Source organism: Scardinius erythrophthalmus, assembly GCF_964197995.2.
Source record: "Scardinius erythrophthalmus genome assembly, chromosome: 17".
Taxonomy (NCBI): Eukaryota; Metazoa; Chordata; class Actinopteri; order Cypriniformes; family Leuciscidae; genus Scardinius; species Scardinius erythrophthalmus.
Window position 1 is genome coordinate 23,212,524 of NC_138237.1, and position 14,004 is coordinate 23,226,527.

General features: G+C 40.3%; 1 protein-coding gene across 1 annotated transcript in view; it reads left to right on the forward strand.

The window, feature by feature from the left end:
- The window catches only part of tenm2b (teneurin transmembrane protein 2b), a gene marked incomplete at both ends in the record, with an annotated part of 221,512 nt that extends 209,110 nt beyond the window's left edge, over nucleotides 1–12,402 (forward strand). Inside the window, 8 exons of the mRNA XM_081391712.1 lie at nucleotides 583–737; nucleotides 1,644–2,518; nucleotides 3,396–3,571; nucleotides 4,994–5,229; nucleotides 5,552–5,848; nucleotides 5,960–7,580; nucleotides 7,667–7,797; nucleotides 11,665–12,402. Coding sequence (XP_081247838.1) covers nucleotides 583–737; nucleotides 1,644–2,518; nucleotides 3,396–3,571; nucleotides 4,994–5,229; nucleotides 5,552–5,848; nucleotides 5,960–7,580; nucleotides 7,667–7,797; nucleotides 11,665–12,402 — 4,229 coding nt within the window. The remainder of the gene's footprint in view (nucleotides 1–582; nucleotides 738–1,643; nucleotides 2,519–3,395; nucleotides 3,572–4,993; nucleotides 5,230–5,551; nucleotides 5,849–5,959; nucleotides 7,581–7,666; nucleotides 7,798–11,664) is intronic.
- Nucleotides 12,403–14,004: the final 1,602 nt, after the last annotated feature.

Here is a 14,004-nt window from a genome sequence, read left to right on the forward strand (position 1 = left end):
TTCTACGATATCACAAACCTCAGTAACCTGTAATTCTCTAGACTCCAGACATCATTCTTTAAGCCCAGCATGGCCCACTGATGTGAGGAAAAATAAATGACACAGAAGGTAAAGAGAGATCGTAAGGTTAGCCGACTGCACTCAGAAACCAACTCTGCCTTCTTATCTCAGAATAAAACGCATTCTAGACATGATCACCATGACAGCGTGAATCAAACTGTAGCAGTCTGACTCTTTTCCAGGTCATTGCTCCTACACACATAGACTACTAATTATTTTGCCTTTTAAAAACACCTTTCCTCCAGGGATTATCAGAATAGGAGGGAAATAAATCAGAGACTTAGGGTGCATTCTTGAGAAGAGTCAGGGGTGATTTCTGTGACATTGATGAGAAGTTTAAGAAGAAGAAAATTAGCATAATTATTAGGTAATTATTATAAAAGATCATTATTCTGTCTGAACCTCCCTTTTAATACCTGGTAAATGTGTCCTACTTTGTTGTAGTCATACATGTCTCATGCAATTTGTAGCATGTCTTAATGAGTTTTATGCACAAGTTTTGAGTTCTTTACTTTCATGCAGGTGTTGCACTGGATAAGAATGGCCTGATGTACTTTGTGGATGCAACAATGATACGAAAAGTGGATCAGAATGGCATTATCTCCACTCTGATAAAGACCAATGACCTGACTGCAGTCAGGCCCCTCAGCTGTGACTCCAGCATGGACGTCAGCCAGGTTGTAATGACTTTCCTCAACTATCTTGCACTTGCACATCAAGCGAGATTCAGCTTCCTGAAATCTCTCAATCTATTAAAACTAACATTGTTAGTTATCATTTTGTGGTATCAAAGAGGAATATTTTTTGTATGAGAGCATATGCTAAATTCTAAATTTTTGAGCTAGTTTGATCAGTATTAATTTACACAATGTGTGATTTGTTAAAAAGCATTTTAATGAGAATGCTTTATTGAAGTATTAATAGAAAGTTCAGAAAATGAAAAAATACAGTGTAATTAATACAAAATGAAAAGTAAAAATACAGAAAATGATCATTTAACCAATATATTTTTAATAATTAACTTGTTTACTATAAATGTAATGAAACAATTGACAGGCCCCATGAAGCAATTACTGTAGATAAGCTTTCAAACACAGTTGTGTGAACACATTTCAGCCTGTTCATTTCAGTCTGCACTGCGAAATGCATTTTCTTTACGTTTCATCCTTGCGTGTTTGAGCTAGCACTAGCCAATATTTGCTTGTCAGAGTCTCTCTTTGGGTATTAACGTTTGACAATGACAGTGACAAACAATGGAACTGGATTATCAATCAAGCCGCTGTCATCATTTGTCTATCATTGTAATAAATTCATAGGCCCGCTGATTCGTTCCACTCAGAAGAATCTGTAATACAATTTTTTTTAAATGCCAGTAGGAAATCTACTGCCAGAAATGGAAAATGCATCCCATCTGACCAGAAACAGGGATAAAATGAACAGAGCGATATCAAAAGCAGAGGCTGAAAAATACCCCTCGGCAAAGCTGAATTTACACCACAACTGCTCGACATCCACAGTTATAGTACTTTTTTTGAGTTCATGTACTTTTTCCTCTAATGTTTATCTAACATTTGATGTTTCAGGTACGTCTGGAGTGGCCTACAGACCTGGCCATCAACCCTATGGACAACTCTCTGTATGTGCTGGAGAACAACATCATCCTGCGTATCTCTGAGAACCACCAGGTCAGCATTATTGCAGGGCGGCCCATGCACTGCCAGGTCCCTGGCATTGATTACTCGCTCAGCAAACTAGCCATCCATTCTGCCTTGGAGAGCGCCACAGCCATCGCCATCTCCCACACAGGTGTGCTCTACATTGCCGAAACCGACGAGAAGCGTATCAACCGCATCCGGCAGGTTAGCACCAGCGGCGAGATCTCCCTGCTAGCCGGCGCCGCCTCCGAATGCGACTGCAAGAATGACGTCAACTGCAACTGTTTCTCAGGAGATGAGGGCTACGCTGCGGACGCCGGCCTCAATTGTCCCGCTTCGCTGGCGGTGTCACCGGATGGTACCCTGTACGTAGCTGACCTGAACAACATCCGTGTGCGCTCGGTCCGCAGTAACCGGCCCAACGCCACAGCAAGCGGACAATATGAAGTGGGTTCATCTCTAGAACAGGAGCTTTATGTGTTTGGCTCCGACGGCCTTCATAAGCAAACGGTTAGCCTCATTACAGGCTTGGCCCTGTATAACTTCACCTACGGACTGGACGGAGAGTTAGCGGCAGTTACCGATGCCTCTAACAATACACTTCGGGTGAGGAGGGAGGCGTCTGGCTCCATCAGGCTTGTGCTGTTGCCAGAGAACCAGGTGGTAACACTGGGAATGGACCCAGCCGGCAGCCTACGTTCATTGTCCGCCCTCAGCCAGGAGGTGGCACAGCTCAGTTATGATGCTAACACTGAACTTTTAGCCTCCAAGTCGGATGAGACCGGATGGACCAACTTTTACAAGTGAGTATGAAATGTGGGATATTACAACAGAACTTTTTAAAATGCAGAAAAATCTTTTGATAAATTACTGATGCAATGTGCATTAAAATCTCTTTTCGTGGGAAGTAATGCGCAATGTTTATTGACCTATGTTAATAAGGTAATCTATAATAAGACCAATTTACATAATAGGAGGCCTGTTTGCACTGAAAAGACTGACATTTACTTAGATGGATGTTAACCTGGAGAGTGATTATAATGCAGGTTTTTTTGCTGAAATGTTGAGCGCAAAAGGGGTGCAACTGTTCAGAATTAGCACCCCAGATTCTCACAGTGTTTTTATCATGGTAGTTCTCGTGAATGATGAATTGGGACTTTTTATGAGTCTAAGCACTGTGGTTATTATCATCTGCCTGGTATCTTCATCTACTGTCAGAGCAGAGGATGTTTTTGCAGTACAGCACAGCCACCTAGTGTCTGTATGCAAGAACTGCTCCAGACTCTTAAATAGATGAAGTAACTGCAGTTGTTTTTTCAAACTGTTTTGTTAACTAAAACTAGAATTATTAATAGTTAGTTAATCTTAAAAAAAAATCCTTGGCAATAAACTGAGGTTTAAGTCGAAGCATTACAGTTACTAAAATAAAAAATAAAATAAAACTGTATAGAAATATATTTTTTGACATGATAAAAGTGCATAGCAAAATTACTCAAAATATGAATAAATACTATAATAATACTATATTATGTAAATAATACTAAAATAACACTGGTTTTAAACTATTTGAAACATTACAAATGAATTATAAATTAAATTTAAAAAGAATTAATTTCTACAGACACTGCAGGCTATTTATTACAATCAGAGTGAGTTTTGTCTTGATTCTCTTCTTCACAGCTACGACAGTGAGGGTCGTCTAACCAACGTCACATATCCCACTGGTGTAGTGACCAGTCTGCGCCGTGAGATGGAGGAGTCCATCAATATTGACATGGAGAGCTCAAACCGAGATGATGATGTCACGGTCATCACTAATCTCTCATCTGTAGAGGCGTCCTACACTGTGGTTCAAGGTACACACACAGAACACAAAGAACAAATCTCAGTCCAGATCTCATGCTGATGCCCCCCCATTTCCCCTGTAATTCACATCCATTAAGACCAAAACACACAGCAGGCAGGTAGACTGATTTTTCTCTTTACTACCCACAGGGAAGCCACATTGTTTGAATGTGTGGAATCCAGCAGAGCAGAAAAATCCTCATTTTACAATTTACCATAGGCGTCCTTTAGGGGTTCTTTCAGGAGGCAAAAGCTTGAAAGCTTAAAATCTTTTCTTTATATCCAGTGGATTATGTGTTGTTGATGGATTTTCTCACGCAACTTACTTGTACTTCCTGTAAAGAGTATGCTTTTGCTGTTTACTCAAGACAAATTACATGAAAATCTACCCTTTGGGTGCCATCTGCTTGTTAGCAGTATACCAAAATGCACTTGGATTTTTTTTATGACTTTAAAATTGTACATGATTGTATTTCCCAGGTAAATTTCAGTGGAAAGCCGCGTTTGATCCAATTATAGCTTGTAAATGGAACTGAAGATGTTTGTGCTGCTTTTAGCCAAAGCTAAATCTTCTTTATAACCAAAAGCCGCATTACACACATCCGCCCCACAGTGCTGCGTTTCCCCTAATGCACAATAGACTGTCAGATCAGACCTAATGCTTCATACTAAATGAAATGAGGCTGGTTTTAGGGAACACTTCATAATAACTTGCCTTAATACAAACATTACATTGTAAAATACTTCACAGATAAACAGTAGTTCATGTACTGTATATACATCACATGAAACTGTAATTATATATTTTCATATTCATTTCACTATCGTTTTAAAGATTGGTGTCAGTAAGATTTTAAATAAATTAATACTTTTATTTAGCAAGGACACATTAAAATTATTGACAGTAAAGTTTCAGTTTTCAGTTTCAGACAGTAAATTGACAAAAGATTCTATTGCAAATGAATGCTGTTATTTTAACTTTCTATTCATCAAAGAATCCTGAAAAAATCAATTTCAATATTGATATTAATAAGAAATGTTTCTTAAGGCAGAAAATGGGCATATTAGAATGATTTCTGAAGGATCATGTGACACTGAAGCCTGGAGTAATGATGCTGAAAATTCAGCTTGGCCATCACAAGAATAAATTACATTTTAAAAAGTATTCAAATAAAAACATTTATTTTACATTACAGTTTTTACTCTGTTTTTGATCCAATAAATGCAGCCTTGGTGAACATAAGAGACTTCTTTCAAAAACATTAAAAAATCTTACAGATCCCAGACTTTTGAACAGCAGTGTGCATGTGTACATTCATAATGTTATGTGAAATATTAAATAATGTTTGTTTATAATGTATTATTTAAAGATTATAATCTGGTTTTATAATCCTTGCCAACCTCTTTTACAATTTATTGTTATGTTTTCACAGACCAAGTGCGGAATAGCTATCAGTTGTACCACAACGGCACACTGCGGGTGTCCTATGCTAATGGGATGGGCATCAGCTTTCATACTGAGCCCCACGTCCTTGCAGGATCTGTGAGCCCGACCATCGGGAGGCGCAACATCACCCTACCCACTGACAGCGGCCTCAACTCAATTGAATGGCGCATGAGAAAAGAGCTGACCAAGGGCAAGGTCACTGTGTTTGGCAGAAAGTTGCGCGTAAGTTTTTCATATTACCATTGAACTTAGTTTACAAGTAAAGTCAATTTTATGTATAGTGCTTTTCACAATAAACATTGTTTCAAAGCAGCTTCATAGAAATTCATAATATTAATGTTTATAATACTTTAATGCCTAATAGTCCACATGTGGCAGTTCAGAGCTGGGCGATGGGATAATTTACATTTGGCGATGATATAAACAGTTGAGATTAGAGACAGATTTTGAGACAGTCAGTTGAGATTTGCTATGTAAAATTTCAACATCTGATGTTTGAATTTGGAGTGTAGATCTTGGAAAAACCTTAAATGTTTTCCCATAGGTCCACAGCAGAAACCTTCTGTCCATTGACTATGACCGCAACACCAGAACTGAGAAGATCTACGATGACCACCACAAATTCACACTGAGGATCATCTACGACGCCCAAGGCCGACCAGCCACCTGGCTCCCCAGCAGCAGCTTAGCCCTGGTCAATGTGTCTTATTCACCCACCGGACGGTTGGTGGGCTTGCAGAGGGGCAGCATGAGCGAGAAAAGTGAGTTTGACACATTCGGACGGATCTTGTCTCGAACCTTTGTTGATGGGAAAGTGTGGAGCTTCAGCTACATGGACAAAGTGAGTTGACTTTTTTTCAACTGCAGTGGAGATTTGTTTTTCCTACAGTACTCATGAATGAATGTATTTTGCTCACCTTTTTAATTTTTCTCTTTCTATTTCACTCTACAGTCCATGGTATTGCTGCTCCAGCAGAGTCAGAAACAGTATGTCTTTGATTTTGACACAGCAGGCCGGCTCACAGCAGTCACTATGCCGAGTATGGCCAGACACACTATGGCCACTCATGTGTCTGTTGGTTACATTCGCAACACCTACAACCCCCCAGAGAGTAATGCCACCATTATCCACGACTTCAGTGAGGATGGCCGTCCACGTGCCATATTCTACCTTGGAACAGGCCGGCGTGTGCTCTACAAGTACGGGAAGCTGGGAAAGCTCTCGGAGGTGCTGTATGATGCCACTGCGGTTACCTTTGGCTATGATGAGACGACTGGAGTGCTCAAAATGGTCAACTTGCAGAGTGGAGGCTTCTCTTGCACCATTCGCTATCGCAAACTGGGCCCCCTAGTGGACAAACAGATGTACCGCTTCTCAGAGGAAGGAATGGTCAACGCTCGCTTTGACTACACTTATCACGACAACAGCTTCAGGGTGGCCAGCATGAAGCCGGTAATAGGGGAAACCCCGCTTCCTGTGGACCTGTACCGCTACGATGAGATATCCGGTAAGGTCGAACACTTTGGCAAGTTTGGCATCATATACTATGACATCAACCAAATCATCACTACGGCTGTGATGACACTCAGTAAGCATTTTGACGCACATGGCCGCATCAAGGAAGTGCAGTACGAGATCTTCCGCTCATTGATGTATTGGATGACGGTGCAGTATGACAGCATGGGCCGTGTTATCAAACGTGAACTGAAGATCGGTCCCTATGCTAATACCACACAGTACCGCTACGAATATGACGGTGACGGGCAGCTTGTGGGCGTCAAAGTTGACGACTGGTCTACGTGGCGCTACAGCTATGACCTAAATGGCAATCTTCATTTGCTAAACCCTGGTAACAGTGCCCGTCTGCTGCCTCTACGCTACGATCTTCGAGACCGAATCACGCGGCTCGGTGATATGCAGTATCAGCTCGATGAGGACGGCATGCTTGCACAGAGGGGCTCGGATATCTTCGAGTACAACTCCAAAGGTCTTCTCGAGCGAGCCTACAGCCGCACGGCAGGGGGTTGGAGCGTCCGCTACCGCTATGATGGCTTGGGCCGCCGTGTCTCCCGCAGAACTAATGAAGGCGAGCATCAGCAATACTTCTACGCCGACTTGAACTACCCCACTCGGGTCACCCATGTTTACAACCACTCGAGAGCTGAAATCACCTCCTTCTACTATGACCTGCAGGGTCATCTGTTCGCTATGGAGGTCAGCAGTGGGGAGGAATACCACATCGCCTCCGACAATGTTGGCACTCCACTGGCCATCTTCAGCAGCAATGGACAGATGGTCAAGCAGATGCAGTACACGGCATACGGCGAGATCTACTATGATTCCAACCCAGATTTCCAGCTCATATTGGGCTTTCATGGAGGGCTTTATGATCCTCTCACAAAGCTGGTTCACTTTGCCCAGAGAGACTATGACGTGCTGGCAGGAAGATGGATTGCACCTGACCATACTTTGTGGCCGAAGATAGGCAAAGAGCCAGCTCCTTTCAACCTGTATATGTTCAAGAACAATAATCCACTCAGCGAAATGATTGATGTGAAAAACTATGTGACAGGTGAGAGGGTGATAAAGCTTCCTGCTTGGTATTGGTGGGCTGAACAGAAGTAATGTATAAATAACTCACATTGGTTTGTCTTGCAGATGTGAAGAGTTGGCTGGTTATGTTTGGCTTCCAGCTCAGCAACATCATACCAGGGTTTCCTAGACACTCGCTTTATTTTGTTGACCCTCCTTATGAGATACTTGCCAGTCAGGACTCGGATAATACTCAGGTGAGTTAAAGTTGGCGCTCCTTTTTAAATAAAGTAATTTGTCAACATTTGCTGAGCAAATGGCTTTACCGTTTTTTTTATTTTTATTTATTTATTTACTTTCAATATTATCACTAATTTAAAAAAAAAAAATTATAAAGACAGTTATGTGAAATATTTGTTAGAAATAGTTTTTTTTTACTTTATTCTGCAAGGATGTACTAAGTTGACACAAAAAGGGAGAGTAATGACATTTATGGTATAAATGAGGTTCATTAGTTAACATTAGTGTATTAACTAACATGAACTAACAATGAGCAATATATTTGTTTCAGTATTTATTAATCTTTATTAATGTTAGTTAATTTAAATACAGATGTTCATTGTTAGTTCATGTTAGTTCACAGTGCATTAATTAGTGTTAACAAATACAACCTTTTTGATTTTAATAACGTGTTAGTAAATTTTGAGATTTATATGAACTAAGAATTTATATGAATTAATTTTATAAAAATAAAAAGTATTTTTCATTCTTACTTCATGTTACAGTTTTTCTCAGTCGCTTTGGTGCATTTCTCATAACACTATTTACATTTGCACAACAGTTAATGCAGTTCTCAAAACAATTAGTACAAACTGCAAAACCTAGTTGATAACCTGCAAAAGCGTGTCACTTGCTCAAAATGGAAAGCCCATTCCTCAAAAGCAAGTATTTATGTCAATGAATGTGTCAGTGTCATCAAAATAAAAAGTCCTGACACCATCGTTTATGAACAAGATAGTCAAATGGCTTAGTCATGTTTTCATTACGACAGTTTACTCTGTAAATGTTTTCCAATGATAAAAGTCAGATCTTGGTGACACAGTGACTACCTGAAAATGCTCAATACAGCACTAAATACTATTTGCACAGCCATTTGAAAAATACAGTAAAGTTACACATTACAGTATGTATGAGGTAACTGAGTACAAGACACTGAATGTGTATGTTTCACATTTTTACTGCATATGCTCTTTGCAATTCTAATTTGTTCACAGCATTGTGCAAAAGAAAAAATACACCATTATTTCCAACAAACATAAACTCCCTTTGGGTAGAGCTGTGCACAACTGTAAACAATATTGCAGTAGGCCTATATACTGTATTGGAACTGAACATACAACATACATAGGACTGTAATCATTCATACACATCCAGACGTTCCTCTCTGTCTGGTCACATAATTTAATCTACATCCCAGCGAATATCATCTCTTGCTCAATTGCAAATTGTTCAATTTAGGAGACTTTTTCAGCATTTTTTGTTGTTGTTTTATTTTTTAAATTACAGATTTTGACAACTAGTTCAACATTTTTGTATGTAATGACTCAAGCAATGAAATGAGGACTATTAGTTTTATATGGAATGACTATTCATCATTTACAAGTATAGTTAATTTTGACTGACATGACATAAGCAAATGATAATGTTATAAAACAGCAGAGAGTTGTATGAAAGCAATTGATGCATGTCCAAAAGCATTTGCAATTTGTTGGAAGGAATGAGAAACTGCTACTATGATGTGCACAAATGACTAAATGTTGTGGAGGTTGAACTAACTGTTGTGCAAATGTAAATAGTGATGTGAGAAATGCACCAAAGCGACTGAGAAAAACTGTAACTAAAGTAGTTAACTAATGTTAACTAATGAACCTTATTGTTACCACATTTCTAATGTTACAAAATATTTATTTCAAATAATTGCTGTTTATTGAACAAACATTGAATTTTCACTTAAAGGGACTATGTGTAGCTTTTTAGGTATTTTATTATCTAAAATCAATATTTTTATTCATAAATATGCCCTCAATGGTGTACAAATACCTATGCCAATGATCAGACTAATCCTTATAAACGAAGAATTTATTATCTTTATATACATGGGACGGGTAGGTCCACGGAGGCTTCCATGTAGTTCCGCCATCTTGAAAAACTATAATAGCAGAGAGGGACAAAAAGTACTAGGCCAACGCGTTTACACAACGCGTTTTCGTTCAGAACCAGCGTCACGTGACTGAAGCCAGCAGAAGCGGAGGCGCAGAGCAGTGAGAGGCGTCACTGCCCCGGCAAGTTTAAAAGGATGCACACTGCACGGTTATTTATACACCGTTCATTCATACATATGCTGAGTCACAGGATAAGGAGTCCTCGTCATCGAAAAAGTCCAAAATAGACCGTAAAAGGAAACGTGACCAGACATTACAAAAACAAGGGTTAATTTCGGGATAGCTAATGCAGGAGAAAGCTTTCAAAAGAGACCCTGAAGTTGCCTACTTTCTTCTTTTAGACAGGTAAGTCAATATTACGGTCTTAATTTCAAGCTTTTTTTCATTGCTTGGTTGTGTACTTTATTATATAGACAGTAGAACATTTATAGTTAAAAGTTAAACAGGCTCTTTGATGAATAGCAGCTATTGAGTAAAGTAACGTTAGAGAAGGCTCTGATGATGATGATAACTAACAATGCACGTACTTCAAAAAATATAACGAGTAAAGAAGGCATTAGGCCTACTACTAATTACCATAGTTAATGTTTTTCACAGTAACTGTAACATTCTTTTTTTCGTTGTTTCAAGTTTCAGTTTGTTTTAAATAACAAACCTGTTTACCCGAAGAAAAACTCGAAGTGCTATTATAAGACATCCTGTCATAGCTTTTTGGTACATAACGGCTACCGTAGATGCAATGCGCATTTGAAAAAGTGAGGCGCTGGAGAGCATTATTCGTTTGAATGCAAAATACAATTTCACCACTAGATGGGAGAAATTCCTACACACAGTCCCTTTAATAAGAAAAATCCTGATTTTTTTTTATTATTTTTTTAGCACGGTTTCCACAAAAATAATGAGCACAACTGTTTTTAACATTGATAACAATAAGAGCACCAAATCAGCATTTCTTAAGCACCAAATCCAAATATTTAAGTTTGTGAGGCTATAAAATGGACAAACAGAATTGACAAATTAACATTTTTTGTGTCAACAAAGTACTAGTTCAAGGCAGTTCTGGCCCTCAAGGTCCAGTTTCCTGCAGAGTTTAGATTGATGAACCCTAATCAAACACACCTGAACAAGCTAATCAAGGTCTTCAGGATTAGAAAGTTGCAGGTAGGTGAGGTTTAATCAAGGTTGGAGGGAAACTCTGCAGGAAAGTGGATCTCGAGGGCCAGAGTTGAGAACCCCTGCCTTAGACACATCTGACAACCTAGAACTGAAGGTGACCTTAAGCCCGGGACACACCAAGCCGACGGTCGGCCGTCGGGCAGTTTATGTGCATCGGCCGACTAAGTTTTCTCAGTGTGTTCCGCACAGTCGGCTGAAATTGGTCCTCGTCGGCTTTTTTCGGCCGATTTGACATGTTGAATCGGCGTCGGGCCGTCGTGAGAGAGAGAACTCTGATTGGCTGTTCAGTTTAGTGAACGAGTCAGTGCGTAGAATAATAGCAAAACAGCGAGCAAAGAAGTCAAAACGGTACAGATAGAAGGTTATGGAGTGCATAGAGCGGAGTGGAATGAAGAAAGTGTTTAGCAGGATTGATATTCAAAACGGTGAGCACGCACTGCTTTGTTTACCGTTTGTGTATCTGCAGCCTGCAGCGTCGGTTTCCCTTTTTGAATAACGAATATACATGATGAATATATCTTCAGAAATAGACAGTTGTCTCATTTACATGCTGTTCAAGTGCAGGTTTTTTCCCCCGACACAGGCGGCGCGATGCGACAGCACAGTCGGCTTTCATCAGCGCTAGTTCTTTGGCGTCGGTTTGGTGTGTCCCGGTCTTTACATAACGAGAATCATTACTATGGAACCACTTTTATCAGGTGTCACTAACTATTCATTTCATTACAGCTCTTCACTGGAGTTCAGCATTCAGTAGACAGACACAACCAGGCCTTCATGGTTCTTGAGGGGAGGCGGCTCAATAAACTGCGGCGTGCCAAGCGTGACAAGCCCGGTTACTGGTTTGGCACCAGCACCCCCATCGTGGGCAAAGGCATGATGCTCGCTATCAGGGATGGCCATGTATTAACAGATCTGTCCAGCTCAACTAGCGAAGACAGTCGCAAAATATCACAGATCCTCAGCAACGCCATCTACCTGGACGGCACTCATTACACCATCGATGGCCGGGATTGCCACTTCTTTGTGAAGCTTGGACTTGCCGACAGCGACTTGTTGGCGCTGGGTCTCAGCAGTGGCCACAAATCGCTGGAGAGCGGGATAAACGTAACGATCAGCGGACGCTCCCGCCGCGGCGTCACTCTAGATATCCACTCCTCCAAACTCACATACAGCGTCCGATACGGGCTGTCAGCAGAGGTTCTGGAAAAGGAGCGGAGCCGCGTACTGGAACAGGCCCACCAGAGGGCGCTTTCCGGAGCCTGGGCCAGGGAGCAGCAGCAAGCGCGCGAGGGCAGGGAAGGAGGACGCGTGTGGGCTGAAAATGAGAAGCAACAACTGTTAGCAATGGGGAAGGTCGTGGGATACGAGGGCTACTACGTGCTCCCGGTGGAGCAGTACCCTGAACTGGCAGATAGCAGCGCTAACATCCAGTTCCTCAAACAGAACGAGATGGGCAGGAGGTAACAGAGTTCAGCTGTTGCTGATGCCACACCATCTCCTACGGAGAGAAACAACAGCGTGCTGCAGAGACGTTTCCCAAATATGGAGAACCGACAGCCAGCAGCAAGAACACTATGACCCAATATTGAAAAAAAGCACTTGTGAACAATGATTTTGTAGTGGCATTTTGACTTTATAGGAAGTGGTACATATTTTTTAGTCATTTCAGACTGGCTGTGAGTGGGGGACGTTCATGTGATGATAGTGTGATGGCTCACTGCTTTGGTTTTTCATGACTGCATATCAAACCATTACAGAAAATCACACTCAATCAGTTCACCGCACGCTCGGGCCGCATTACCCAATAAAACAGTCACCTGCTCTCATACATGTTTGTGAAACTACACTGGAACACATTCAGAAGGAACTGCAGCATCTCGACATTTCCTCGTCTCGTTCCTCGTGAATTTTCCTGGTAGATCACTGCAGTGTTCTGTATGAAGATTTCAATCGAGGCTGAGCTTTCTGATTGGCTTTCGTTAGATGTGTTGATCATCAGCTCACACCATCTGTCCTCTTCTGTTCGTAATATATGACAATCACAACAGGGGCTGATGCATTGATCGACGACCTGTACATGAGACTACTGTTTTGTATAATATGTAAGAGAGATTATTGATTGTCTGCGTTTTTTTTATTATTATTTTATTAATTTAAATTCAACTTGACAAGTGATATCAGATGAAAGCGTAATATATATATTGTTTGTTTTTTTCAAGTCTTTTAAAACTGTGAAACATACTACACATGTAAAATATTCTCATTGACAACAGTTTGAGTGTGTTAAATCAAGAACATTTCGAGGAAGTGGCTTCATCGTTACGTAATGTGAAAATCCATTGCAAGACTCATTGCAGAGGTTGTTTTCTTTAAATATTATGAAAGCTAAAGCAGCCATTGGCCTTTTTTCTCTATTGATGTAAAATCTCTTCTGACTGTGGTAAAGTCAGCCTGGATATGAGCGTCATCTAGAAAAGTTACACTCAGACGCCGGTGGAAGGAGGTTCTTTGGAAATTCTATGAAAATAAAACATTTGCATTTGTACTTTGAATTCTTTCCTTTACAGCCGAGCAGAACACTTCAATCAATGCCATAAGTGATGCTGCGAAAGTTCCGAATTCACTTAATGAAAATGGTGATTGTCTGTTTATTTAACATAAAGATCAACAGCTAATTTATCAGTGGACCAAACTCAATCCCTACAGCTCTTTCTGTCTAAAAGAAAAAGGTTTTTTTTTTAGGTGTACATGGTTTATAATTTTTTTATGCAACTTGATTTTTGAAGGATTTTGTTTTTGTTTATAATTATGACTTAAAGATCAGTCAACTCAACAAATCTAAATCCCCTAAGTTTTGTCAAAATTGCATTATATTCTGTCTAGTAGATTATTTTCGACCTAGCATATGTCTCTGCAGTTTAGCCTACATTGTAATTACTGACTCAACAGTTCCATAACACTGTTACATTGTGAACGCACAGAGAACAATGACTTGTCCTGTTATTCCCTTATCCAGAAATGAAGTTAAAATGCCAGAGAACTAGAAGTCAAAAAGTGATTGTCTTG